The following is a 27,026-nucleotide window of genomic DNA, read 5'->3' as shown; positions in this document are numbered from 1 at the left end:
GATGCGCGTGAAAATTGTCACATAAATAACGACCCGAGTCAGGGACGCTGTACGGGTCGGACAGGGGAGGTACATCGGTCCTCGACTCCAAGGCTGCTGCTGGACAGATATACAGTGGTTAAGATTCAACTGTATTGCTTGCTTGGCTTATTTTTGTTTTCCTTTCCGATGGGACACGGAGGTCCACCCATAACGTGATTACATGCCAAGGGGTGGGTCGCTGAGCACAATTCAAATTGTGTTCATTTAAATATTTGTTCCTCGGTGTGCCACAATGTGCCACATTTTGTGGTTGATAAAAGTACTGATAAAACGATACAGTTTGGCAGCACTGTCGAGCGTAAACATTAGACTTCTGTCAAACGTAAGAAAACATACAAGAAAACTTCATTTTTACTGACTAACTGAAATGAAACAGGTGAAAATGTTCAAATCAAAATGAATTCGAGGTCACTTCAAGTGGTCTCTTGGATTAGCAGAAACAACTCATCATGAACTCTAGTGTCGCGCATGATTGAGGTAGCGTTCCTTCGCACCATCTAACGGGCCAAATTTGTTGCAAAAGATTCCGGCAGCTGGTGCTGCTTTTATTCAGCAAGGGCCGGAATAATTCTCACATATTGTATTTGCAACTATTTCCACTTCCGCCGCTTGTAAATTTCGGCAAAAGAGCTAACTTCTCCGGGGACTTTAGGAATGGTGAAAAGGAACGAGTGTTTTCCAAGGACTTCACATTCTACGTACAGGAATTCCTGCTTTAGAAATTGGTATAGGTATAACGGAGTAACATTTGACGGGTGGGAAACTTGCTTGTTTTTTGCTAGCGCAGATAGTCACTTTGGTGACTTATTGCATTCCTGCGCCTTGTGCCCTTCCTAATCACAATGACTACACAGGGGGCAGCAGGGACAGCAGGAACAGCATGATGTCCAAGGGCTTGACGACCCCTCCCCAGCTGTCTGCGAGTCAGGGAGAACTGCCTAGGGCGTGGTGGGATTTAGCAGTGGGCTCTGCTAAAATCCCTCCCAAAAAACCACAAGTGCCCGTAAGCGGACTCTATCAAAGCGACTGTGTGCCGCTTCAAAAGCACAAGCCCAGGGAGGGAGTGCCAACTGGCATGAGGAGTGTCCCTACTTCGGTAGGGTAGTGCGTGAGCTGCTTCGGCAGGGAGTCTGTTTGTGCTGAGGCAGGAGTGTCATAGCGAGTCGCCGCCGCTATGGCCACCTCGAAGCGCAGCAGAAGTCTGAGTATGGACTGCACATGCTAAGGTAAGAGTGTCGTAGCGTAGTATCGTTGATTAGTCCCCACATACCGCTATCGACACCTCGAGGCATGGCAGTGGAGTGTTAGAATAAGTTGTGGAGTGTACCTACTTCGGTAGGGTAGCGCGTGAGCTGCTTCGGCAGGGAGTGAGTGATCTGGTTGTGCTGAGGCAGGAGTGTCATAGCGTGTCTCCGCCGCTATTGTCACCTCAAAGCGCAGCAGAAGTCTGAGTATGGACTGCACATGCTGAGGCAGGAGTCGAGGTATCCCATCGACACCTCGAGGCATTGCAGTGGAGTGTTAGAGTGAGCACCCGAAAAAGGGTCACATGGAGCGAATGGTCTTTGGAGAAGCTGCTTCGGCGGCAGGGTAGCAGTGGGTTGTACCCACACACCTACAGTTGTGCACATGTGGTGCATGGGGAGTGTCCCTGCTTCGGCAGGGTAGCGTATGGTCTGCTTCGGCAGTGGTGTGATTGATCTGAGGCAGAGTGTCGTAGCGCAATATCTGTAGGCCCAGGCAGTTACCGCTATTGACACCTCGAGGCATGGCAGCGGAGCGTCCGGGAGAGCATCCAAGTAAGACTCAAATGGAGTGAATGGGGTGCGAGCACTGGGTTAGTGTGTAAATGCATTCTCCCTTGTAAAAAAAAAAAAAAAAAAAAAAAAAAAACACAGGTTGCTACGGTCTGGGGCCTTAAAGTCGTATGACATAAGTCCCGACTATAAGCACCAATAGTACAGTCGGGATTCGCTGGTTGGGATCTTAATACTTGGGTCACTTTTTAGTTGGGCCTCCGCTGGTTGGGCAATGGCCCAACTAAAAAGCAACCGTACGTCAAAATTCAATGTAAACACGAAAACAGGATTGGGCGTCACTGGACATCATTTGTGATGTTCACGTCGAAATACACGTGTTCAAATGGCTGTCAGTTGACCCAACTAAAAAACCGAATTCGTTAGTTATGGGCCGAGGTCGTGGCCCAACCAGCGAATCGCGACTGTACCTGGTTACTGAAGGTTGCTTATTGGGCTTACTGACTAGCTGATTTCAACGTCGCTCGCTCCTTGGCCTAGGGTACGCTAGCTGCGTGCCAAATGAACGACCTTTGTACCGCACTGCTCTCTGACGGCAGAGACGACGTCATCCGCGTTTGTAACTTCGTCCAGTTGCTTGCACTGGACGGCCACTTCCGTCCCCAACCCAAGATCTCTCGTCCGCCGTTACCCAAGATCTCTTGGGCCAGTCGTCCCGCTAGCTTGCGCTCCACGTTTCAGCACCAAGATCATTTCACCAATCATGGTCCGTCTGATGCTTCGCGCGTCCTGTTCCAGCGACGAAAGCTTTTCAGTTGCTTGAATCGACGTCGGCGTTCTTATGCTTATCAGTTTTCACCAACAAGGCCTCGCCTCTGTCCTTAGCTTTCTTTGCGGGTCGAGATGCGCCCGACTTCCGCTTTGAGCTACTGACCAGCTGCCAGGGATTTTAGGTCCCTTGTGCTTCTCATTTTTCACTTCTCACTTCTCACTTCTCACTTCTAATTTCTCATTTCTACCTTCTCACTTCTCCCTTCTTGTCATATTACTTCTCACTTCTGATTTCTCACATCTCACTTCTCACTTCTCACTTTTCAAAAATCACTTTCCACTTCTCACCGTTTACTTCTCACTACTCACATATCATTCCTTACTTCACACTTCCCAAATCTCACATTTCACTTCTTGCTACCGTTTTGTTACTTCTCATTTCTCCCTTCCAATTTCTCACTTCTCACTTTTCACTTCGCACATCTTACTTTTTCCTTCTCGCTTCTCACACCACTCGTTTCTCACTTCTCAGTTCTTACTTCTCCCTTCTCACATCTCACATGTTTATCTTATTACTCAATTCTCACTATTCACTTCTCGGCTCTCTCATTGTGTTCATTCGGTGCATTGGAGGTGCATCGAATAAACACAATGACGTTTGAGCGGTGCGCTGTTTACAAAAAATGAACACTCTTTCCAACATCGAGTTCATTCAAAATGAATTTCGACACCGCTCAAATGTCAAATAATGAACCTATACAGGTGTTCTAATCTGTCAATATTATGATTAAGCATCTTCAATTTTTGTATGGAACAGCCACCGAACTTGTTTACGTTTCAAAACTGTCCGAGCTCCTAGCTATTACGCTATTGACGCTATTACTAGCAAAATTTAGTAGTTAGAGTAGATGAGATAAACTGATTTGAAAGAAAAATTGATAATGTTATCAATCAAGACAGAACCTACGAATTCTAACGGGTCATATCAAATATGCCGACTTTGTATGAGCGAGGAATTACTTGATGATATATTCAAAGAAGAAAATCTCTACCAATGGCTATCGGATTATCTTTCAATCGTGGTAAATATGATTACAATCTAAATCATCCATTGCGAAATAAATGTATGCTGCCTTATAGGTTTCCACCGATGACCACTTGAGCCATCTAATCTGTTCTATTTGTCGAATACGAATGATCGAATTCCATCAATATCGAACTCGTTGTCAAGAAGTACAAGACATTCTGCAAACCATGGTTGGAGCCGAAGAAGTTGAAAATGAGAATTTAAGCTCCGTAGTTATCGATGAACCGGGGACGGACGCTAAATATACGATTCAATTGCTGAACGAAGAACCACAACGAACTGATTCAACGATACAATATGAAGTGTCTCATAAAACATTTGATACGAATAAACAGGTTATCAAACATCATAGGGCTCATGTTCCCAAGAAATATGCTTGTGAACGGTGTGGAAAATCGTTCAAGAAAAGGTAAAATATTACAAATGCTCAATTCCATTATAAATCAATTGAAATATTTCAGTGGATTTTTGAACAGGCACATAAAAAGTTACAAATGTATAGTTATTGATGATCAGGGGACGAGCTCTGAATCACCGATACAATGTAAAGTGTGTCATAAAATATTTAAAACGAAAAAGCAGTTAATCAATCATAAGAGGGTCCATGGCCCCAAGAAATATGTTTGTGAACGTTGTGGAAAATCTTTTGTAAGAAGGTAAGACATATCTGCATCCTCAATTCCATTATGAATAAATTAGAATATTCCAGGGAACAATTGCTTCAACACACAAAATGTTACAAAGATAACTCAGATGATTACCAAACTGCAAATGTGTATGATGAAACGAAAAATAAATCACAGACCGAGTTGCGATGTGTCGTCATCAAAAACGAGAACGCCGATGACATGAATGATGTGATTGTAATTGAGGAAGCTAAAATTGAAACTCGTTTGGATTTGGAGCATGAAGCACGAAGTGCATTAACAAATGGCCAATCTACAATGAAAAATGAAACCGTCGTTGAACCATTTAAGTGTGAGATATGTCAAAAATCCTTTATATTTCGAGGCAGGTTACAACACCATAAGAAGTATACACATGGGAAAAAGGAACACGAGTGCCCCATATGTGGGAAACCTTTTGCCTACCAGTTAGTAGAACTTTCGACAGCCTGCTAAACTGCCCATAAATTCATAACAGTCCCATGTAGGTAGGAAATCAAACAAACATGGGACTGTTATGAATTCATGGGCAGTAAATTCTGATATCTTACTTATTTCTATTGCTATATCAGGCACCACATGCAACACCATATGCGAACACACGAACCGCGCTGTGAACGGCAGTCGAAGGAATCGGAAATTTGCAATGCAAGAGCTTTCAAATGCAATTTTTGCCAGAAGACATACAAAAGTGACAGGGACCTAATTCATCACAAACGTTACCAGCATGGACCAAAAAAACACGAGTGTCACATCTGTGGCTTTCGATTTTCAAAAGCGTAAGACATTTGATGATTAATACAACTTTTGATACCTTATCTATTGATTTCAAAATATTTCAGAAGTCGCTTGGCAAAACATGTGCGAAAGCATAATCGAGAAAAGGACATCAAAAGTAGAAGCACTATTTCGCCAAAGTCAGATAAAAACGAAAATTAATTCATATTTATAATTCACATAGGTATAAACATATTTTGTAATTTGAAATAAAGCTGTCATACACATATTTGGAAACTGCACAAATAAAAGTAACATTCAATCAAACTTCTGTTATTACAAATTGAATTAGTTTTAAACTGTGCTGGCTTGTTAAATTCAACCTCATTCAAAATTTAAATATCGAGCGCATTTTGCGCTTTGATGTTGCATGAAGAAGAAGAAGCAGAAAGATGATAATCGAAAAAATCTCCACGGGAAATCATACGGAGAAGGTTTTAAAACTCTTATACTGTGTTTTAAGTGTAATATAAGAAAATAAAATTTCGAATAGACATATTGTGTTTATTTTACAGTAGAAGTTTGTAGCAGTAGTTTGTTGAATTCACAAGAAATTTCACTTTGCAAATATGTTTAAAAATTAGATTAGAACAATGTTCATTACGTATTTTATTTATGATTTTTTTTTTCTTTCATATTGTTGTAGAAGTACTCTTCAATCTTGAATACTATGTGTTAGCTTCATTTACTTGCCATTTATGTATCGTCATCTGAGAGGAGTTCAATTTTCACTTCTGCAACTTCAATCAAATCCTCTGAACCAATGGATGTTTCTCTTTTCGCTTTCTTGTGATTCGGTTTGCTGATCAATTCATCTGCTGTTTGTGAATTTACTGAAGTTTTTGTCAAAGTTTCAACCTTGCTCATTGTTAACGATTCTTTCCGACTCGAACCGGTAATGGGTTTTTTACGTTTAACTTGAGCGTTGGCACCTCTCTTTGCGCTGGTCTTCACAGCTGGAGGCGCGCTCAAAGCCCGTGGATCCCCAATCAGCTCTGCTTTCCCCTGCCGTGGCAAACCGTCGTTTGTATGAAATGTCACGTGTTTCTTCAAATTTTGGCTGAAATAGTTAACAACGATTTTAAATAGTGTTAATTGCATTAGTATTATAGTCGATGAAATATCTCACATTCTTACAAAAGTTTTATCGCAATATTTACAATCAAACCTCTTCGGTTTATGGATTGTCATGTGATTGCATAAATGCCTTTTCGATTTGAACAGCTTGTGACACACTTTACATTGGTATTGAAAACTCAGATGGTATTCCTCAGCCGCCTTCTGCGCTGCCTCAAGGGTCGCGTACTCATTGAGTACCGAGATCGAATACTTTTGTAGTGCATCGGTCCTATCGGGTTTATGAGTTTCAAAATGCCACTCCATAAGTTGTCTGTGAATTGATTGAAGCTAATTTTTCTACAAATTATTGATCCAATCGGTTTACCTTGTCGAGAAATGCTTGCCGCAAGTGCGACACGAATGCTTTTGTACCCGTGCATCATTATCATCATTTTGAGCCATTTTCTGACGGAGCACATCTTGCACTTCATTGCATCTGGTTTGGAAGTCGCGGAATTCAGTCAATCGTATCCGGCAAATAGCGCAGATGGCATGGCTCAACTTGTCCTTAATCGATACCTAGAAAAAGGGCGTTGGGGAAATATGTTCAAAAAAAAAAATCAAATTTCTTTACAACAATTTGTGTTTGCTAGACAGACGTGTTGATAAATTAGATATATATCCAATTATTTTATAAAATGTATGAATGAGAACTAAGGTGGTAATGGACCATTTGGGGTTGTAATACCAATAAGAGAAAGAAGAAAAAGAATCCATTTATTTTTAATTTTGTTTTAAAAACACTACATACTCGAAGATCGTCAGGAGCTAATTTCTTAATAGTGCAGCTCAATTAATTCGAAGTTGTTCCCATCCTGCTCGATATTTTTTGTGTCATCAAAAGGACATGAGAAGGATGGGAATAACTTCGAGCTTCTTCGAGCTGCTCATTGGACAGCACTAATATTTGTACCGGCCTAATTTTACCAATAATGTACGGAAATATCCACACGAGCCACGTGAAAGGATGGCTAAGAGTTTGATGAAAAACTGATATCATCGGTTGAAAAACAACTGAGATCATATAGCCATTCGAAAATTTAGTAGTAACGGTTTTTTTCTGAACCAATGAATCCTAGTGTTAATAATAAAAATTATAGTTCATTTATTTGGTAGCGCAGCCCTGGTAAGGTAGCCTACCGAAGATTCTACAGTTATCAAGAAAGGCAAAAGTAGTGCAAACGGATTGATTCAACGGCAACAGACTCGACAACGAATAAAGGACAACGATTGGAATGTCGGATCTTGGAACGTGAGAACTTTGAATGAACCCGCACGTGTTGGGCTCCTGGCTCGTGAGCTGCAGAAAGTCGGCGTGAGTGTGGCAGCAATCCCATAGCGAACCCTTCATTCAAGTACCACATCTACTATAGCGGCGGTGACAGAGCAGAACGAGGAGTTGGCTTCTTCGTGATCGGGAAGCAGAAGGTGGAAGCCGATAAGCGACCGCATTTGCGTGTTGAGAATGAAGGGCAAATTCTTCAACTATAGCCTGATCAGCATCTATGCCCCAACGAACGATAAGCCTGATGACGTGAAGGATGAGTTCTATGAGAGCCTTGATAAGGTCTACAGAGAGTGCCCAACACACGATGTAAAGATTGTCATCGGGGATGCAAATGCGCAGATCGGAAGAGAATGTTTCTTTCGCCCTGTCATTGGTACGGAAAGCCTTCATTCCGCTACCAACGATAATGGTCTGCGACTTGTAACCTTTGCTGCTGCTAGAGGAATGGCAATAAGCAGTACCTACTTCGCACGTAAGAATATCCGCAAACACACCTGGGAACATCTGAGTGGAGACACTTGCTCACAGATAGACCACGTGCTGGTCGACGGACGACATTTCTCAGGTGTGATAGATGTAAGGTCCTTCGGAGGTCCGAACATCGACTCGGATCACTATCTTGTAGTTGCAAAAATTCGGGCGCGGCTTTCCAGCGTCACGAATTTACGAAACAACAGAACGATGCGTTTCAATATGCAACGCTTGTCAGTTGAAGGAGCTGCTGAACAGTACCACCAGAAGTTGAACGAGCGGATAGGAGATGCCACCGGATCGGGCGACGTCGACAGATTGTGGGAAAATATCCACAAAGCTGTGACAACAACAGCGCAGGAAGTGTTAGGCACTGCACAGCGACGCCAACGAAATGGTTGGTTTGATGAGGAGTGCCAGCGAGTGATGGACGAGAAAAATATTGCTAGGAGTCGAATGCTAGTGGCTCGTACCCGTTCCAACAGAGAGCGGTACAGTGTAGCAAGGGCAGATAAGAAACGAATCCACCGCAGAAAAAAAGGCAACACGAAAAGTGTGATAGCTGATCGAAGCGTAAAAGAACATGGATAGAAACGATATGCGTAGGTTTTACGCAACTGTCAATGGCGCGCGGTATAAGATTGCGCCAGTGCCCGCCATGCGCAATGACCGAGAGGGAAATTTGCTGACAGACAAGATTATGGTGGCAGCCAGGTGGAAGGAGCACTTCGAAGATTCGTCCCAAATACCAGGCAGGTTTTTGTGAGGGCCGACCAACGACGGATCAGATGTTTAACCCTCGAATGTTCCTTGATAAAATCCGGGAGTACAACTTGCAGACTCACCATCTGTTCATTGATTTCAAAGCAGCGTACGATTCATGGTGAGCTGCGAAATGGTGAGTTGACATCAGGGTAGGGGCGCCTAACATAGCTCTGGTCCTCACAAGTTCCAATACTCACGCTTCCACGGGTCTTCCGATGACAATTGACCGCCACCCCATAGAAAATTAATCCGACTAAATCGGGTGTGAATCGGCCGATTGTTGCACCGTCGCTTCATGGGAATTTAACACAGGCATTGGCCGATCAATGACTATACTTAGTCGGTAGTTCCGATTTTTACCGATCAAATCGGTTGATTCGTCGTTCGTTTAAATGGGTGTGTACGAAATTCTACTAATAAACTAATATTTCGTCGGAATGATATTAAATAGGGTGATTAATTGACCCAAGCCTGTGTTAAAATCTCATAAGCGTAGGTTGCAACAATCGGCCGATTGTACCCGACGAAATCGGTCGATTCCAGTTGTCAAATTTTCTACGGGCAGCTAAGGGTTGCGTACTTAGCTGGTAGTGCAGCCTGGGTACTGTTGTACTTCTGACATCAGCTAGAGTGGGAGGGTGCGTCCTGTGGGGTCTGCCTAGGATGTGGTGGGGTTCAACGGTGGGCTCTGTTGAACTTCTATAAAAAGCTGCATGTGTCCCCAAGCAGGCCCTATCAAAGCGACTTCAAACAAACTTGACCCGACTGATCGAGCGTCTGTCCACCAAGGAGGTGCGGCTCCAACAGCGTCTGGTCTGGCATCCAGCGGCTGAGTATGAAATTCTATTCCCCGGAAGCTATACCTAAGATGGCAGCCCCATCCCGGTGGATAGGGAACCTTGGACCATCAACCTACAGTTTCCGAAACATCAATTTGTTCGAGAATCCGATAATGAAAGAATACGGACTGATTTTACGGCAACGACTCTTAGCGAGAAACAACGGACACGAATAGGAACATGGAACGTTTTAACCCTAGCCCAGCAGGGTAAATTGGCACAACTTGCCAATGAGGCACGCCGCATGAAGCTTGAGATCCTGGGACTGAGTGAAGTCCGTTGGCCAAACTTTGGAGATCACAGAACGCCATCGGGACGAGTTCTGCTATACTCTGGTTTACGAGGTGAACACGCTCCCCGGCATCGCGGAATTAGCTTCCTACTAAGCGCTCAGGCACCTATAAGTGAACCTCAGGGAACCTATAAGTGAAAGGATAATCGTTGCCAGATTTAGAACACGGGTCCGAAACCATACTATAATCCAATGTTATGCGCCAACCGATGCTGCCGATCTGCAAGACAAAGAGAACTTCTACAGTCAACTCAATGCCGTCGTAGATAGAATTCCGAAGGAGGATATCAATATCTGTTTGGGCGACTTCAATGCGAAGATCAGATCCGACAACTCGAACCATAAGCGCATTATGGGACGCCATGGTCTCGGAGAAATTAGCGATAACGGAGAGCTGTTCGCAGAATTTTGTGGTAATAACGACATGGTGATCTAATTATGCCCAAAATTTGCCTATCCCAGTTATTTTGGACATCCCCTGTATGCCTGCTTCACATACGAGTGTGGCTGGGCTCAATTTCAGTCTCCTTTGTTGGTAATTTAAGAGACAAAAACGATAGATCATGCTTTCTTTTGGATAGAAATGGATCACAATCTAATCTTTAAACCCCAGGCATCTAATTGCGTAAAGAATTTATCGTTTTTTTGCAACCACATCTGCGCTCTACTTTTTTAGTATGAAGTGTGAGAAAATGACAAACTCCAACTTAATTAGCACATGGTCTCTATGAACTCCAGGACTTCAATTATTAATAGAACCTGAGATGAACTTCTCTTTAATAGTATGTGAAAATTAGTGCCCGATTTGTCCCAAACTTCACTGAGGAGAACTAGTTCTTGCCAATTACGAAGTAAAAATTATAACTAGTTAAGATACCGCCGTGCGGGACTTCTTTTAACTCCGGGGGCTACTTTAGATTCTTTATTTTGTAAAAAAAAATTAAACGCAAAAAATACCAAATTTGAAACGGAAGATGCCATCCAACTATCAACAAGACAACCGAATAATAATAATAATGGCAATGCACGTTGTAATTTCTGTTTCAAAATGTCATATTTTTTAAAAGAAGTCCTGCACTGCGGTACTTGTTATGTGTAACTGTACATAATAACTATGTTAAGTTAAGTTAAGGCTGATTTAACCCTTTATAAGGCAGTGGCAACTATATTGCCACCAACAAATTATATGTTTTTCTATTTGTTAACAAGAGCTCTACTTATTATTTCACATGTAGTGGCTTTATTTGCTTCCTAGTAACACCCCAGATGAATTTGAGCCATAAAAAAATTGAAATGTCAATTTGAGAACAGTTTTTTGCGAACAGATCGTAAGTTTCGAGTGGAAGAAGGATTTTCAGTTATAATTCGTTAAAAAAACGACAAAGATATATTTTTTCCTGTTGGTATCAATTATTTTGAATCTCCTGTGTTAGATTATTACGTGATCAGCGTGAAAAAAGCTTTGCCTTTCTGTATATTTTGTTTTTGGATTTTTGACGAAATTGTGTTTTTTTCCCAAAGGTCCCCACTTGGGAGAAAAAACGCGAACAAATTTTTTTTCACTTATAATGCGTTTTCTGGCTAGGACTCTTCACCAAAAAATGTAACGTACCTTGATTTGACTGGTTCTACATAAAACCAAATTTTTAAAAATCTTTTTATATTTTTGTTGTTGCCTGTTTTCCCGCTTGCCGGGCAGTGGCAACTATATTGCCACCAATGTTGTCCCGCTTCCCGGGCAGTGGCAACTATATTGCCACCAATGTTTCACCGCTTGCCGGGCAGTGGCAACTATATTGCCACCAATTTTTCAATGTTTCTGAACTGTTTAATGTATTACAAACATACATTTGAGTTTAAAACCATGTCAACATTGTGTCCTATTGTTGTTTTTGTTAATTTATTGTTTAGATTCGTCTGCCTTATAAAGGGTTAAATATTTTACTGAAGTAGCACATTAGGGGCCCTCTTTAGCCGTGCGGTAAGATGCGCGGCTACAAAGCAAGACCATGCTGAGGTTAGGTTCGATTCCTGGAACCGGTCTAGACAATTTTCGGATTGGAAATTGTCTCGACTTCCCTGAGCGTAAAAGTATCATCGTGTTAGCTTCATGATATATGGATGCAGAAATGGTAACTTGGCTTAGAAACCTCGCAGTTAATAACTGTGGAAGTGCTTAATGAACACTAAGCTGCGAGGCGGCAATGTCCCAGTGGCGGATGAAGAAGAAGAAGCACATCGCATGGACATGAATCCCACTTTGTTTATGCGAAGAAGGGTGCTCAATGTATTGATGCCTAACGTCGTGCACCCATAAATATACTCAACAGAAAGTATTCATGCTATTATATTTGGTAATTTAACGTCAAGTTTACGGGATAGGCCGAAAAAAATACCGTCGTTGGGTGTATTTGAAAGATGTTCCTAACATTAGTATTCTTTGCAATTTTAATACAACGTACGTCATTACGAAAGATATCCCCAGGGGTACATGTACAGGGGATGGACAAAATAATTAGGATAGGCAAATTTCGGGTAAAATTGGATGTGTTGCAACTACCTTAGTTATCATCCGATTTTGACAATTCAGGCATGCCTGAACTAGAAAATTAATCCAGTTTGACGGTATGTCCATGGAACCGACTATGGCCACCGGATCCCGGAGATATTCCGGGTTTTTCGAAGGTAGGTTCAAAACCGTAAATTTGTGGTGGATATTAGGAGAAGTTGTGGTTGAAACTTGAATAATATTAGTAACCACAAATGAAGTAGGGCTCTTGTTGATTGGAACCATATATTGAGATTTGGAATCGGACCAGAATCAAGTGAGATATGGCCATTTATTTATAATCGGTTCCGATCGATACTTATCAAAGGGGTCAGGCCACAACTTCATTTGAATCTCGCTTTATGATAGATCGTCTACTATGATTATATTCCAGAAGGCTTCTAATGTGTCAAGAATGAAAAACCAATTGAATATACGGATCCTGGAGTCGCTGGTTTGTCCCCGGGGAACCTGTGAAAGGGGACATTTAAGTTTTAGCACCAAAATCAGTCATTCGACGGCTCTTTTTTCATGGTTTTCGATCAGGAAGCGAAGTATGAATATAAAATGGTCCATTGATAACTTTGACCGCTTTAAAGACCTACGGATTGGCCCCGGGGAACCTGTGGAAGGGGACATTTTAGTTTTAGCACCAAAACCAGTCATTCGACGGCTCTTTTTTCATGGCTCTCGATCAAGAAGCGAAGTATGAATATAAAATGGTCCATTGACGGTTCTGACCGCTTCCAGGACCTACGGATTGGCCCCGGGGAACCTGTGGAAGGGGACATTTTAGTTTTAGCATTAAAACCAGTTATTTGACGGCTCTTTTTTCATGGTTTTCGATCAGGAAGCAAAGTATGAATATAAAATGGTCCATTAACGGGTCTGACCGCTTTCTGGACCTGCGGATTAGCCCAGGGGAACCTGTGGGAAGGGACATTTTAGTTTCAGCACTAAAACTAGTCATTCGACGGCTCTTTTTTCATGGTTTTCGATCAAGAAGCGAAGGGTGAATATAAAATGGCCCATTGACGGCTTTGACCACTTCCAGGATCTACTGGTTGCCTCCGAGGAACCTGTGGAAGAGGACATTTTATTTTTAGCACCAAAACCAGTCATTCGACGGCTCTTTTTTCATGGTTTTCGATCAGGAAGCAAAGTATGAATATAAAATGGTCCATTGTCGACCTGACCGCTTCCAGGACCTACGGATTGGCCCCGGGGAACCTGTGGAAGGGGACATTTTAGTTTTAGCATCAATTCCAGTCATTCGAAGGCTCTTCTTTCATGGAATTCTATCAGGAAGCGAAATATGAATTAAAAATGACCATTGACGTCTCTGACCGCTTCCAGGACCTACTGATTGCCCTCGAGAAACCTGTGAATTAGGACATTTTAGTTTTAGCACTAAAACCAGTCATTCTATTTTTGATCAGGAAGTGAAGTATGAATATAAAATGGTCCATTGACGGCTCTGACCGCTTCCAGGACCCACGGATTGCCCCTGGTGATTGTGTGGAAGGGGACATTTTATTTTAAGCATCATAACCAGTCATTCGACGGCTCTTTCGTAGTGGTTTCGATTAGGAATCGAGAAATGCATATAAAAGGGACCATCAAGGCTCTGACCACTTTCTGGACCTACAGAATGACTCAGGGAACACGTGGAAGAGAACATTTTAGTTTTAGCATCAAAACTAGTCATACAACGGCTCTTTTTTCATGGCTTTGGATCAGGAAGCGAAGTATGAAGTAGGCAGTAATAAAACTGACAAAAAAAATGATTCGGGTAATATTTTTAAAATGATCCTGGCATTTCATATTTATACCTCGTTTCCTGATCGAAAAACGTTTATTTTCACAGATAACCCCGGGGCAATCAGTAGTTCCTGAGAGCAGTCAGAGCCGTCAATGCAATGGTCCATTTTATATCCATACTTCGCTTCCTGATCGAAAACCTTAAAAAGAGCCGTCGAATGACTGGTTTTGATGCTTAAACTAAAATGTTCCCTTCCACAGGTTCCCCGTGGATTATCCGTAGGTCCAGAAAGCGGTCAGAGCCGTCAATGGTCTATTTCTTGTTCATACTTTACATTCGGATTGAAACCCATGAAAAAAGAGCCGTCCAATGATTGGTTTTGGCGCTAAAACTAAAACGTCCCCTTCCACAGTATCCCGAAGGCATTCCGTAAGTCCTGGAAGCAGTCAGATCCATTAATGGTCCAATTTATACTCATACGCTTTCTGATAAAAAATCACGGAAAAAAAGCAGTCAAGTTATTGGTTTTGGTGCTGCAACTTAAATGTTCCTTTCCACTGGTTTTCCGGGGGGACACTGTAGGTCCTGAGAGCGGTCAGAGTCATCAATGTTCCATTTTATATTCATACTTTGCTTATATGGGAGAAGAGCTGTCGAATGATTGATTTTGGTGTAAAAACTACAACGTCCTCTTCCACAGGTTCCTCGGGAGCAACCAGTAGGTCCTGGAAGCGGTCAAAGCTGTCAATGGCCTTTTTATATTTATACTTTGCTTCCTGATCGGTGCTTCCTGATTTTGGTGCTAAAACCTATAAAAAAGAGCCGTCGAATGACTGATTTTGGAGCTAAAACTTTAATGTCCCCATTCACAGGTTCCCCGGGGACATCCCAGCGACTCCAGGATCCGTTTATTCAATTAGATTTTCATTCTTGACACATTGGAAGCCTCCTGGAATAACATCATAATGGACGATCTATTAAAAAGCGAGATTCAAATAAAGTTGTGGCCTGACCCCTTTGATAAGTATCCATCGGAACCGATTATAAAGAAATGGCCATATCTCACTTGATTCTAGTCCGATTAAAAATCTCAATATATGGTTCCAATCAGCAAGACCCTTACTTCATTTGTGGTTACTAATATTATTCAATTTTCAACCACAACTTCTCCTAATAAAAAATTTATTTAAATTTATTAAAAATTATTAAATATAAATTATTAAAAAATAAATTTATCCACCACAAATTTACGGTTTTGAACCTACCTCCGAAAAACCCGGAATATCTCCGGGATTCGGTGGTCATAGTCGGTTCCATGGACATACCGTCAAACTGCATTAATTTTTTAGTTCGGGCATGAATTGTCAAAATCGGATGATAACTAAGGTAGTTACAACATAAAATACGAATCTAACCTCACGCTTAGCTGAGAGAGCATGTTTCCCAAATTTAATATATTGCCACCAGATTCACATTTGGTTGATGATAATAAGGTAGATACAAATGATTTTTATTTTGAGCTGTTTTACAATAGGCAATGCAAAAATAATGACTTAGTGACCATTTTCCGAAAAATAGTGACTTTTGAATGCAAATAGTCACTTTTTAGTGAAAATACCAAAAATGAATATGCTAAATACTTTAGGCATAACATGCTTAGTTATTTTAATACCAAACGAATAATAATTTGTTATGTGTTTCGTACTGTAATAACAGAGTATGTAAGGCCTGAAATTTTTGAAATATTACTTTATGGTATTCCTCCTTTGGTATTTTAGTTTGCAATAAAGGTTGATTGAATCGAATCTGGCAACATGTTAGCCTATCAGATTACGAGGTATTTTACGTGATATCATATGAAAAGACAATAAGATGAGTGAACTTTGACATCAAGATACTCTTTAAGTATCATGTTATGAAGCTCGTAATCTGATTAGGCCGATAGCGAGAAATCACAGATCAGAGGTTACAGGACCGGTTAAAAATTATAATTAAGGGAAAAATTCTTGGTACTTTAACCAACTATTTTGTTTATAAATGAAAATGATTGTTCTTACCTCAATCGAGAGAAAATCCGATATACACAATGGGAGACTACTCTCCTTGAATATGTCTTCAAGCGATTCCTCGCTCAGGCAAAGCCGGCAAACTTTATGGGCACGGCTTGTGTCTTTGGAATCTTTCTCTGCCATTGTAGCGGCCGATGTTGTTCAATAATGATTTATGCAATAACAGGTTCCGTTTTATTTTAAATATTACAATAACACAAAATATATTTTATGAAATATATTGATGTAGGGCCGTGAAATATAAACACTTTACAACTCAATTATTTACTTTTGTTTACTTCCTACTTGTCATGTCAAACATGTGTGCGTGTTCTGTCAAACAAATGAACTCGCACCCGATGTGCTTCAGCGGCATCGGCATTTACTGCAGCATGCGGAGCACATCGATTCATTGGATGCGAAGAAATGGAGGAAATCAACAGGTAAAAAGGGCAAAAGCCCTGATTTAAACCAACACATCTAATAGCTTTGTAAAAGTCATATTGATGATAAACAAACGCCATGTACGCGAAAAATCTTACGTGTGGAGGGATGTTTAATTGTAATTTAAATAAAAACTAAACCATAAATATGAAATATATAACAAGAAGCAATAAAATTGATTCATAAGCGCAGTGAAATACTGTATTTTAGGGCTGCAATTGCTACACTTTGATCTTTAACATACTTGGCTGTGATTGAGTTGTGTCGCAAGGGTGATGATAATAAGCCTATTAGATAACCATTCGCGATGGTATCGAAAGCAAAAATGCAAAAAATCTCAGGGCGGAGCAATCAGATGTGTCGACCAAGATGAATACACCACTAGGTGTTCCAATCTGCTAAATTCACGATTCAGCCATCTTGGATTTTAGTATGGGAGAGCCAGCCGGTTTGTTTATGTTTTGCACCGAAAATGAATTTTTCACCCCCGCCTTCTTCTCTTCCATAAACTGGGCAGGTTGAAACACCTAGCTGTGTATTCATCTTGGTGTCGACTGTGTTTGAGCAAAGAGTGCCTCGAAGACATATTCAAGGTAGAGGATCTTCATCTATGGATATCAGACTTTCTTTCAATCAAGGTATATACAACGCAGACTTTCTTTGTTTACATTGTCATAGACACTGTATTTTCCAGATAACCACCGAAGACCGAGTAAGTCTGGCTATCTGTTCTAAATGTCGGCTTCGGTTGACTGAGTTCAATGAGTTCAGGACACGATGCCAGGAGGTGCAGGATGTGTTGAAGTTGATGGCTGAGAAAAAAGATAAAGCGGCAATCGAAAAACCGGTTAAATTATCTGTTAAAGCCGGTACTCCAGATAAAACCAGAGACGGGAGCCGTAAGAACGCAACAATTCGGTGCCAAACATGTAACAAGAAATTCGAAAATAGGACATTCTTAAGGGAGCATAAATGGAGGGCGCATGCACAAACTCCACACGTGTGTCCCACCTGTGGAAAAGGTTTTGCTCGAAGGTAACGTTTAACAGTATTTTTGAGGGCTCAATTGTGTTGTAATTATTTCGCCAATTGAATTCCAATTACAAATTGCACATATAAGCAGGTTGAAATAGCGATCAAATCGCTATTATGTTGCCTGGCTTGGTATGGTAGTCACCATGCTACCTACTGTGCCAGCCGTTCTACAATGGAGAAAACCGACCCAAAATCAAACTTTCCAAATATATTTACAGGTCGATGGGTGGTCCTTTTTTTCCTGATCGGGTGTGCCACTACGACCAGGGGGGATCTTAGGCAAATGTCAGCAATTTCAATGCTAGACAATACTACATACTCATCCCAACTCGGTTGCATGTGTTCAAAAAAAAAATACGTGGGAAAGAGTTAGTTTTGAGAATGAATTGCGAGTTCAGCTATGTGCCTAATGTTGAGAATTTGAAATCATCATGCGGAGGACCATCATAGCTTAATATGGAAAGCGCTAGCACTGGGGTCGTATGTTCAAATCCCACCGAAGGAAGTGGTTAGCTCCAATACATTTTTCGAACTAAATCTTTCACATGTTGTGCATATCCACAAATCGAACATATAGTAAAACAATTACAATTCAAATTGTTCAATGGCCTTCTGCTTACTGTTTTGTGCGATTTCACATTTGTTGTTTTCTAACAATTCATCAACAAGTCGAAAAAAATGACGATTGACACCACATCCTTCTTACAGGGACCGTTTGCAAATACATAAAGAAACTCATACGCAAAATGATCAAACCACAAAAATAGACCAACCCAAAGCAAATCAATTGCAGTGTCAAGAATGCCTTAAAATATTCAAAACGCAAAAGCAGCTTTACGATCATAAAAGAGTACACGGACCCAGAATATATGAATGTTCATTTTGTGAAAAATCGTTTGCTGTACGGTACGAAACATAGACATGGAACTAAATAAAAACAATAGTTATCATGTACTTTTATTCTTGAATTTTTAGTCAACAATGGCAGAAGCATTTGCCTACTCATGCCAATCAAACGAGGAAAGATCAGGAAAAGATTAGGATTGAAGGCAGTCCACAAAATGCTGATGACGAACCATGTGTACAAACTGAGGATGAGGAACATACAGCAGCAGATAAGCAGATGATAATTGAACACGAATCGATTACAATTGAAGAAGTGAAAATTGAATTCGGATCGGATACTGATACGGAAGTTTCGTATGGCGTCGATAACACAGATGTAGAGCAAGGTCCATCGTTTCTCAATGCGGCTCGACCAGATCAACCGATAAAAGGAACAGAGAAGGTTGAATACTGCTTAGCAACACTGAAGTGCTATCCATGCAGTAAAACATTTAAAAACAAAAGAAAATTTTGGGACCACAATAGGCTGATCCATGGACCGAAAAACTATTTATGCACTATTTGCGAAAAAGCATTTGCATTACCGTAAGTAGTTACACTGAATGTTATATGTTACAATTTTATAATTTCTCTTCAACTACAGTGGCGACAGGAACAGGCATGTGCGGATGCATAAAAAGGACAAGCGTACTCATCGATCGAAGGTTGCACAACAGAGCAGTGACTCAACAAACCCTAAACATTTTAGTTCAGACGTATCGAAAGGAAAGCTGATAACGGTGCAGCCCGAAGACGGAGAAGACAAGAGCACCATAATCCCAGAAAATGGAATTGACATCAAGGAAAAGGTGAAAATCGAGCTTTGTGCCGAAGATGATGATGATGATGATGAGGATTATGATAGCGATGAGGAAATATCAATAATAGTTCCAAGACATATGATTACGAATGCGTTTGAAGATAACAAAAAAATCTCCGATCAGAAGGGCGTCCTAGAATTTGATGGATTGAAAGGTACAAACACTGTTGAAGAATCGGTGCTCGCCAATCCCCAGACTAGTGAGGCCGACCATCAAAGGATAGTGCATGGCCCAAAAAAGTATGCAGTAATGGATTTACAATGAGGTAAGATCTTGCTGTGGTGAGTGCAAGCAATAAGGTATGCTTGTATACAAATTCTTGTAATAACAGGCTATGCAATCCTGTAAAACAAATATTCCCCGTGTTTGGTCTCACTTAGAAATTACTGGAAAACATATATAGATTTTTTCCATCTAGTTTGTAAAACTTAAATGTTTCGTTAGTGTAGATTCACTAGAAAACTAATTAAACTTTAAGTGAAATTATTGGTGGCCAAGTACATAGATTTTAAGTGACTCCTCGGTTAAAAATTGTGTATAATACAACACAGTGATATCCCGTCCAATTGTAAGCGGAAGGGGGTCAACAATTGGAGTTTGTATATTATTTATTATTCCATCTCCAAAACATAGTTGTTGAAATCGTTCACAAAGCACTTCTGCATCTTACTACATTAGCGATTGTCGAAAAACATACACCTTGGTCTGAGTACCTCACTCATAAATTTTTCAGACATTCTATTGAAGTAGAAATCACTAAAAAAGTATATAGGTATTGTTTTCCACATATTAATGCGACTTTCACTACATTTCCTATTAATGCGCATATGATATATCCGTAATGTCTGTATGATTCCAGTAAGGCCGCTCGCTTGATCAGACAGAAGGTCGTTAGTCCATACCAAGCTTACCTTGATTGACTGTACTAATCGTAGTTACTAGTCATAGATGAGGAACAACAAATATGCACAGGTTGAAATAATTAATATTGAGCGTCTTAGGGGAATATGTTACAAGGTTAAAATACTTCAAACTTCCATTTACTTCCGCTATATTATATTATAGAATATAGCGGAAGTAAATGCAAGTTTGAAGTATGCACAGGTTATCAATCTATTTTTTTTTTTGGGATTTTCAAAACTTTTTCCGCTGTACATGCTTTGGAGTTTAATGAATTCAAGACGAATAACGATGTCCCCTACACCTTTTGGGGGGAGGGGGATTGTCTAAATTTACCCAAATATGTAAGCAATGGGTAAAACTGGTTGGTTTCGGTACACAAGGTTTTGTGGGGGCCCTGACTCTGCCAAACATCCAGCCCCCCCTTGGCAGAGTTAAGCAGGGGCACGATGGGGCACGTGACCCACCAAATCCAACATTTCACTGAAATTTAATCATATCTGATAAGAAGATTTCTTTCGGAACTTTTTTTTCCCTTTGAGTAAAACCATTTGAAATTTCTTAAATTTATGAAATTTATTTTTGAAGGAATTCCTTCAAGATATTACGAGGGATTTTCTGATGGAATTTTCGAGGAAATTTTAAAAGGTATTTCCAATTCCGAATTCGAAAATTGTTGCGCAAATTCGGACAGTTTGAATCGGAAATTTAGACTTTATGACAAAAATATAAACCCAAAGAAATCGGGATTGCAGTCGATCCATCATCATACTTCTTCGGATATTCTCAAGTATTCCTTAGGAATTTACTTCAGGAGTTGCTTCGGAAATTTCTCCAGAAATTTCTTAAAGTATTCATTCAGGTGATATTTCATGAACCTATCCAAAAGTTCGTTGGGAATATAATCCAGATATTCTTTCTTAAAAAGATACCCCCAGGAATCAATTCGATTAGTCATCCAGAAGATTTTTCATGCATATCTTCAAAAATTTCTCCAGGAATTCCATCGTAAATTACTCTAAGTCAGCGTTTCTCAACCTGGGGTACATGTACCCCTGGTGGTACTTTCACCAGTCCTAGGGGGTACCTAGGACAAAAATGCGTAATGGCGGATGTATCTATTACAATCGAATAAACAAACATATTGCTAAAGTTTTGATGTTTGATTTTAAAACTTTGTTTCATTCATTTTTCATTTTCATTGAAAAACTTTGTATTGTACATAATATGCTCGGGGATTAGTAAATCATTGCGTAATGAATCCTGCACACCACAACCAGTATAGTATATGACGGGTTGGTGAACAAAAGGTCAAAAAGACAAGCAAATTTTAGAATGTTTTTAATGTATCTATCTCAAGACAAAATGCATTGCCGCAACTACAGTGGGCTAGGAGGAGCTTTAGAGCTTTATTCTCAATTGTTGCATAAGTATTGAACATATCTTTTTATTTGATCATATGGGCGTAGCCACATACAAACTTAATTTTTTTCGACGAGGCCGGCAAAATAAATTGCCGAGAATCCAACAGCTGATATCTCGGTAAAAATCTCGGTGAAAGTTCAAATTACCGATTGGTCGTAAAATGTTCGACACAACCCAGCTGTCAAATTTTACCGTGCCGTTCGGTAGTACGTTGCCGATCAATTCGGTAAAGGGCTTTGCCGAGATTCAGTGAATAATTATTTTTATTATTTATTTTCAGATGAATCAAATCAAAACAACAATGAAAAGCTTTAATCAATATAAAATAGATTATATTTTAGGTCACATTTTGTAAAAATAAAAAAAAAACAATATGAACATGCTAAATAAAACTTCACAAATGTTTCCATGTTTATTTTAGCTTCTTCGTACGGGTGAAGCATTTTCCATCGATATAGCTGTTTATTTGCTAATTTTCTTGATTGAAGTACATCTGGAACTGAAATTAAAACGGACATAAGTTTCATTACTTTCAATCAAGGGGAACGACACCAGTTTTTCCAAACCGAAAAATCCCGAAAAAGATGGCACATCTTTCAAGAAAGATGATAAAACCCGTATGCCGTCTTTTTAGCAGAATATGCAGATTTTTTTTGGGATTTTATCGGGTTCAAAACCTTGTGTCGTCCCTGTTGCTTTCGTTGAAGTCAACGTAAAATGTTGTATGAATATTGTATCTATAGAGGAAATTGAAATCATATTGAATACTTACCAACAAATTTAAAGATGAAAATTTATTTTTTCCCTTGCACGTAAAACACGTGAAACACGCTACAGGTTTTACATTTGACAGATGGGTTTACCGAAACTCAGTCAAATTCCGAACTAACGGCTACTATGGCAAACTTGACTGCCGAGTTTCAGTAACTTGAGTAAACGTCATATTTATTGACGAGATATCAGTTAAAAAATACTTTTACGGTCGTCAATTTATTTTACCGACAAAAAAATAGTCTTTTAAGTTTGTACAACGAATTCTATTCTTTATATCTATCTTAGGAACGCTTCAGCAAGTATTTTGATCAAGTTTTTGAATTGTTACACAGTCGACTCTCTACATCTCGATATCTCTCCCTATCTCGATGGTTTTCTCTGTCCCTTCAATCTACAGACATTTGGCATTCTACATCTCGATAACCTCCTTATCTTGATATCTCTATATCTCGATGTGTTCTGATCATATTTTGCTCTGGATTCACTCTCCTTACGTCGATATGTTTAAATTCTTTGGACAACAACAAGGAATGACAATTCTAGCGCTTAGTTTCGTAGGGGCGTAACTGTATAGATCGATTTATCTTCGTCGATGTTTTCTTTTCATTATTCTACCGAATTGCGCTAGTTTGTCGATGATTTAATGGTTTGGTGTGATAAAGAATGATTGTATCTTGCACCAAAACCAATAATCACGGTTGTAGCTTTTGAAACAATTGAGTTAATAACGAAATATATAATCGATTGAGAGAAATCGATCAATACAGTTACGCCCCTATGAAACTAAGCGCGAGATTTGTTTTGTTGTCGTTTTTTATAGCAACGAGCTTTATTGGATCTTGTACCCATTTCAATTTTCCTTCCATTCCTGCATCTCTCCCTTTCTCGATGGTCCCTTCAATATCGAAATGTGGAGAGGCGACTTTTCCTTGTAATAGGAATGTCTATGGGTTCAAAACTTGTCAAGGTTTCCGTTCCGGCAAGCCTCCTTTCAAGAGGCTCGGAAGCCTCATTTCGAGAGGCTCGGAAGCCTCATTTCGAGAGGCTCGGAAGCCTCCTTTCAAGAGGATCGGAAGCCTCCTTTCAAGAGGCTCGGAAGCCTCCTTTCAAGAGGCTCGGAAGCCTCCTTTCAAGAGGCTCGGAAGCCTCCTTTCAAGAGGCTCGGAAGCCTCCTTTCAAGAGGCTCGGAAGCCTCCTTTCAAGAGGCTCAGAAGCCTCCTTTCAAGAGGCTCAGAGCCTCCTTTCAAGAGGCTCAGAAGCCTCCTTTCAAGAGGCTCAGAAGCCTCCTTTCAAGAGGCTCAGAAGCCTCCTTTCAAGAGGCTCAGAAGCCTCCTTTCAAGAGGCTCAGAAGCCTCCTTTCAAGAGGCTCAGAAGCCTCCTTTCAAGAGGCTCAAGGCCTCCTTTCAAGAGGCTCAGAAGCCTCCTTTCAAGAGGCTCAGGAAGCCTCCTTTCAAGTGGCTCAGAAGCCTCCTTTCAAGAGGCTCAAGCCTCTTTTCAAGAGGCTCAGAAGCCTCCTTTCAAGAGGCTGGAAGCCTCCTTTCAAGAGGCTCAGAGCCTCTTTTCAAGAGGCTCAGAAGCCTCCTTTCAAGAGGCTCAGGCCTCCTTTCAAGAGGCTCAGAAGCCTCCTTTCAAGAGGCTCAGAGCCTCCTTTCAAGAGGCTCAGAAGCCTCCTTTCAAGAGGCTCAGAAGCCTCCTTTCAAGAGGCTCAGAAGCCTCCTTTCAAGAGCTCAAGCCTCCTTTCAAGAGGCTCAGAAGCCTCCTTTCAAGAGGCCTCCAGCCTCCTTTCAAAGGCTCAAGCCTCCTTTCAAAAGGCTCAGAAGCCTCCTTTCAAGAGGCTCAGAAGCCTCCTTTCAAGAGCTCAGAAGCCTCCTTTCAAGAGGCTCGGAAGCCTCCTTTCAAGAGGCTCGGAAGCCTCCTTTCAAGAGGCTCGGAAGCCTCCTTTCAAGAGGCTCGGAAGCCTCCTTTCAAGAGGCTCGGAAGCCTCCTTTCAAGAGGCTCGGAAGCCTCCTTTCAAGAGGCTCGGAAGCCTCTGAGGCTCGGAATTTCCAAAAGAAGTTCTTCTTCTTCTTCTTCATTGGCATTACATCCCCCACTGGGACAGAGCCGCCTCGCAGCTTAGTGTTCAATTAGCACTTCCACAGTTATTAACTGCGAGGTTTCTAAGCCAAGTTACCATTTCTGCATTCGTATATCATGAGGCTAACACGATGATACTTTTATGCCCAAGGAATTCGAGACAATTTCCAATTCGAAAATTGTCTAGACCGGCACCGGGAATCGAACCCAGCCACCCACAGCATGGTCTTGCTTTGTAGCCGCGAGTCTTACCGCACTGCTAAGGAGTTGAATTTCTTAAATTCCTCTGTAGATTCCTCCAGGAATTTATTTGAAGTTTTTTTTTCCAGTGATTCTTTCTACAAATTATTAGGAAATGACTTCGGAGAGATACAGAAATTCTTCTGGAATGCATCACGATATTTTTTCGAAATTTCAAAAAAGGAATTCTAGGAATTCCTTCAGATTTTCTTCAAAAGTTTTTTTCAAAAGATCCTATAGGAAAAAAACCCTTAAAAACCCCTTAAAGAACAAATTGAAAATTCCTTAGAAAACTCCTCAAGAGATTCCTTCGAAGGTTTCTTAACGATTTTTTTAAAAATAATTTCTTCGGAAACTCCTTTGGAAATTTGGTCGGAATTCTTACAGAAATACCTTCGAAAATTGTATCAGGGAAACCTCCCGAAATTTCCTTAAGAGAATTCATTCGGATTTTTTTTTTAAATTGCTTTAGCAATTATTTTAGGAATTTCTTAAAGAAGTTCTTCCAGTAATTCCTTCCTCCCTCTAGGAAGATGGAAAAATTCTTGGAAATCCGTAAGAATTTCTTCAAATCTTCATCCATTCAATCCCTTCATTTAGAATTCAATTAGATATTCCTTCAAAAATTTTCTCGGATATCACTTCAGAATTTATTTTTAGGAATCATTTGGAAATTAGGGGAAACTGCCAAATGTTGAACGGCTAATTTTGTCGCCTATTGTTGAACTCCCATAAGAAATGCACGTGCGTTCAACAATAGGGTAAGAAATTAGCCGTTCAACATTTGGAGAATTACCCTACTTTAGGAATTCTTTCCGAAATTTCATCTGGAAATTCCTTCAAAATTTCCGTTAGAAACTCTTCCGTTAGTATTCGAAGGAATATCTGAAATAATATCTCAGATTTGCTATAGAAATTTCTGAAAGCACTCTTGATTTTTTTTGGAAAAATCTTGGTGGTATTTCCTGAAGAATTATTTACAAAAAAATGACAGAAGTTAATTCCCCAGGAATTCTTGAAAAAAATCCGAAGAATTCAGGTCAGTAGTAAACCCTGGTTTTGACTCTGAAATAGCGTAATTACAGTCTTAAGATTATCACACAGGAATTGATAGTTTTTGGAAAAATATTCAAAAAAAATCCTATGGTGACCTTTTCAATTATCGACGATAAAATACAATTAAAATTTCGTCACATTTAAACTGCCTGACATTTCTTTAAATTAATTTATTGCTTGATGCCTCCTATTATAAATCTTTCTACTGACGCCAAATTATAAAACCAATAACGCTAGAAATGCTAGTGCCCAACCATTACCAGAACTCTGGCGCCGCCAGTGGCCTTCCCCCTAATTCCGGCCTTGCCCTCATGTCCTCACAGTCAATTTGGGATTAGAAGAGTAAAATTAGTTCATCACTTTTTTTTTTTTTTTCCAATTTTGAGTCTAGCTTATAAATTGTCATCAAATTGTTGGTTCTTTCAATATACCAGAAAAAATTAGAAGTTGCCTTGATAAGCAACTTAAATTCTAAATTTTAAAAGATTTTCATTCAAAACTTACATCTTCTATTCTAGCTCTGCCTTGCCAAGACACACGAAATGGCATCATGATAGCAGTGGATGTTCCAGTCAGACGCGACGGCGTCCCAAGAATCCAAAACGGGCGATTGTAGTTCATGAAACTGAACGTACAGTGAAGTTGAATTTAAAAGCAGATTTTTGGTTCAAATGCAACAAGGGCAGGATGGAGCACGAGACAATGGAGGTTATGAACTTTCTATTCTATTTACACTGAATTTGAATAATAAAAGTACGACGAGTTGTTATTACCAGCAATGTAAACTGATCAAAAATAAGATTACAGGGTTGTTAGTTAGGTAAAAATATGAAAGAACTTGAAAAAATAATAGAATAACCAGGCTCTTCAAACGGGTGAAGCAGTGCGCGCAACCAGGAACATCTCCAAATATTGCTGTGTCAAACATCCGCTTTCGTCAGGCCAATATGTGTAACAGCAGAAACAGAAAAGAAAATATTGCTGCTACATTTTGCGCGGCAACCGAAGTAATTAATTAAATAATTGATTCAGTCCATCGATTCAATTGTTTTTACGCGTTATTTTGCGAAAAAGTGTATTTATTCATAACTTATAATTCCATAGTTCGATCCGCCCATTTTTTAATTGGAAACAATGGG

The 27,026-nt window shown here is 40.2% G+C and overlaps 3 protein-coding genes across 5 annotated transcripts in view; 2 read left to right on the top strand and 1 right to left on the bottom strand.

The window, feature by feature from the left end:
* Positions 1-5,367, top strand: part of LOC134210332 (zinc finger protein 62 homolog) — a 37,350-nt gene extending 31,983 nt beyond the window's left edge. Inside the window, exons 11-16 of the mRNA XM_062686380.1 lie at positions 3,487-3,652; positions 3,711-4,066; positions 4,119-4,313; positions 4,367-4,750; positions 4,895-5,101; positions 5,165-5,367. Coding sequence (XP_062542364.1) covers positions 3,487-3,652; positions 3,711-4,066; positions 4,119-4,313; positions 4,367-4,750; positions 4,895-5,101; positions 5,165-5,261 — 1,405 coding nt within the window. The 3' untranslated portion in view covers positions 5,262-5,367. The remainder of the gene's footprint in view (positions 1-3,486; positions 3,653-3,710; positions 4,067-4,118; positions 4,314-4,366; positions 4,751-4,894; positions 5,102-5,164) is intronic.
* Positions 5,368-5,582: 215 nt separating this feature from the next.
* On the bottom strand, positions 5,583-16,554 carry LOC134213531 (zinc finger protein pita-like). 2 transcript variants are annotated; one of them, XM_062692669.1, is made up of 4 exons: positions 16,241-16,554; positions 6,544-6,737; positions 6,237-6,489; positions 5,583-6,159 (listed from the first exon to the last, which is right to left on the bottom strand). In XM_062692669.1, the coding sequence occupies exons 1-4, from the start codon at positions 16,373-16,375 to the stop codon at positions 6,013-6,015; spliced, it is 729 nt and encodes a 242-aa protein (XP_062548653.1). In that variant the 5' UTR covers positions 16,376-16,554; the 3' UTR covers positions 5,583-6,012. The 2 variants fall into 2 exon arrangements, with proteins under 2 accessions (XP_062548653.1, XP_062548651.1); XM_062692667.1 differs by having other exon boundaries at positions 6,229-6,489; positions 16,241-16,553.
* A 173-nt stretch (positions 16,555-16,727) lies between these two features.
* Positions 16,728-26,686, top strand: LOC134217882 (zinc finger protein 197-like). 2 transcript variants are annotated; one of them, XM_062696713.1, is made up of 8 exons: positions 16,737-16,793; positions 16,886-17,040; positions 17,231-17,313; positions 17,370-17,710; positions 18,419-18,616; positions 18,686-19,141; positions 19,200-19,681; positions 26,406-26,686. In XM_062696713.1, the coding sequence occupies exons 2-7, from the start codon at positions 16,983-16,985 to the stop codon at positions 19,678-19,680; spliced, it is 1,617 nt and encodes a 538-aa protein (XP_062552697.1). In that variant the 5' UTR covers positions 16,737-16,793; positions 16,886-16,982; the 3' UTR covers position 19,681; positions 26,406-26,686. The 2 variants fall into 2 exon arrangements, with proteins under 2 accessions (XP_062552696.1, XP_062552697.1); XM_062696712.1 differs by having other exon boundaries at positions 16,728-17,040.
* The last annotated feature ends 340 nt before the right edge of the window (positions 26,687-27,026 follow it).

This window comes from Armigeres subalbatus, chromosome 2 (assembly GCF_024139115.2).
Source record: "Armigeres subalbatus isolate Guangzhou_Male chromosome 2, GZ_Asu_2, whole genome shotgun sequence".
NCBI classification, from domain to species: domain Eukaryota; kingdom Metazoa; phylum Arthropoda; class Insecta; order Diptera; family Culicidae; genus Armigeres; species Armigeres subalbatus.
This window is presented reverse-complemented; position numbering and strand designations above follow the sequence as displayed.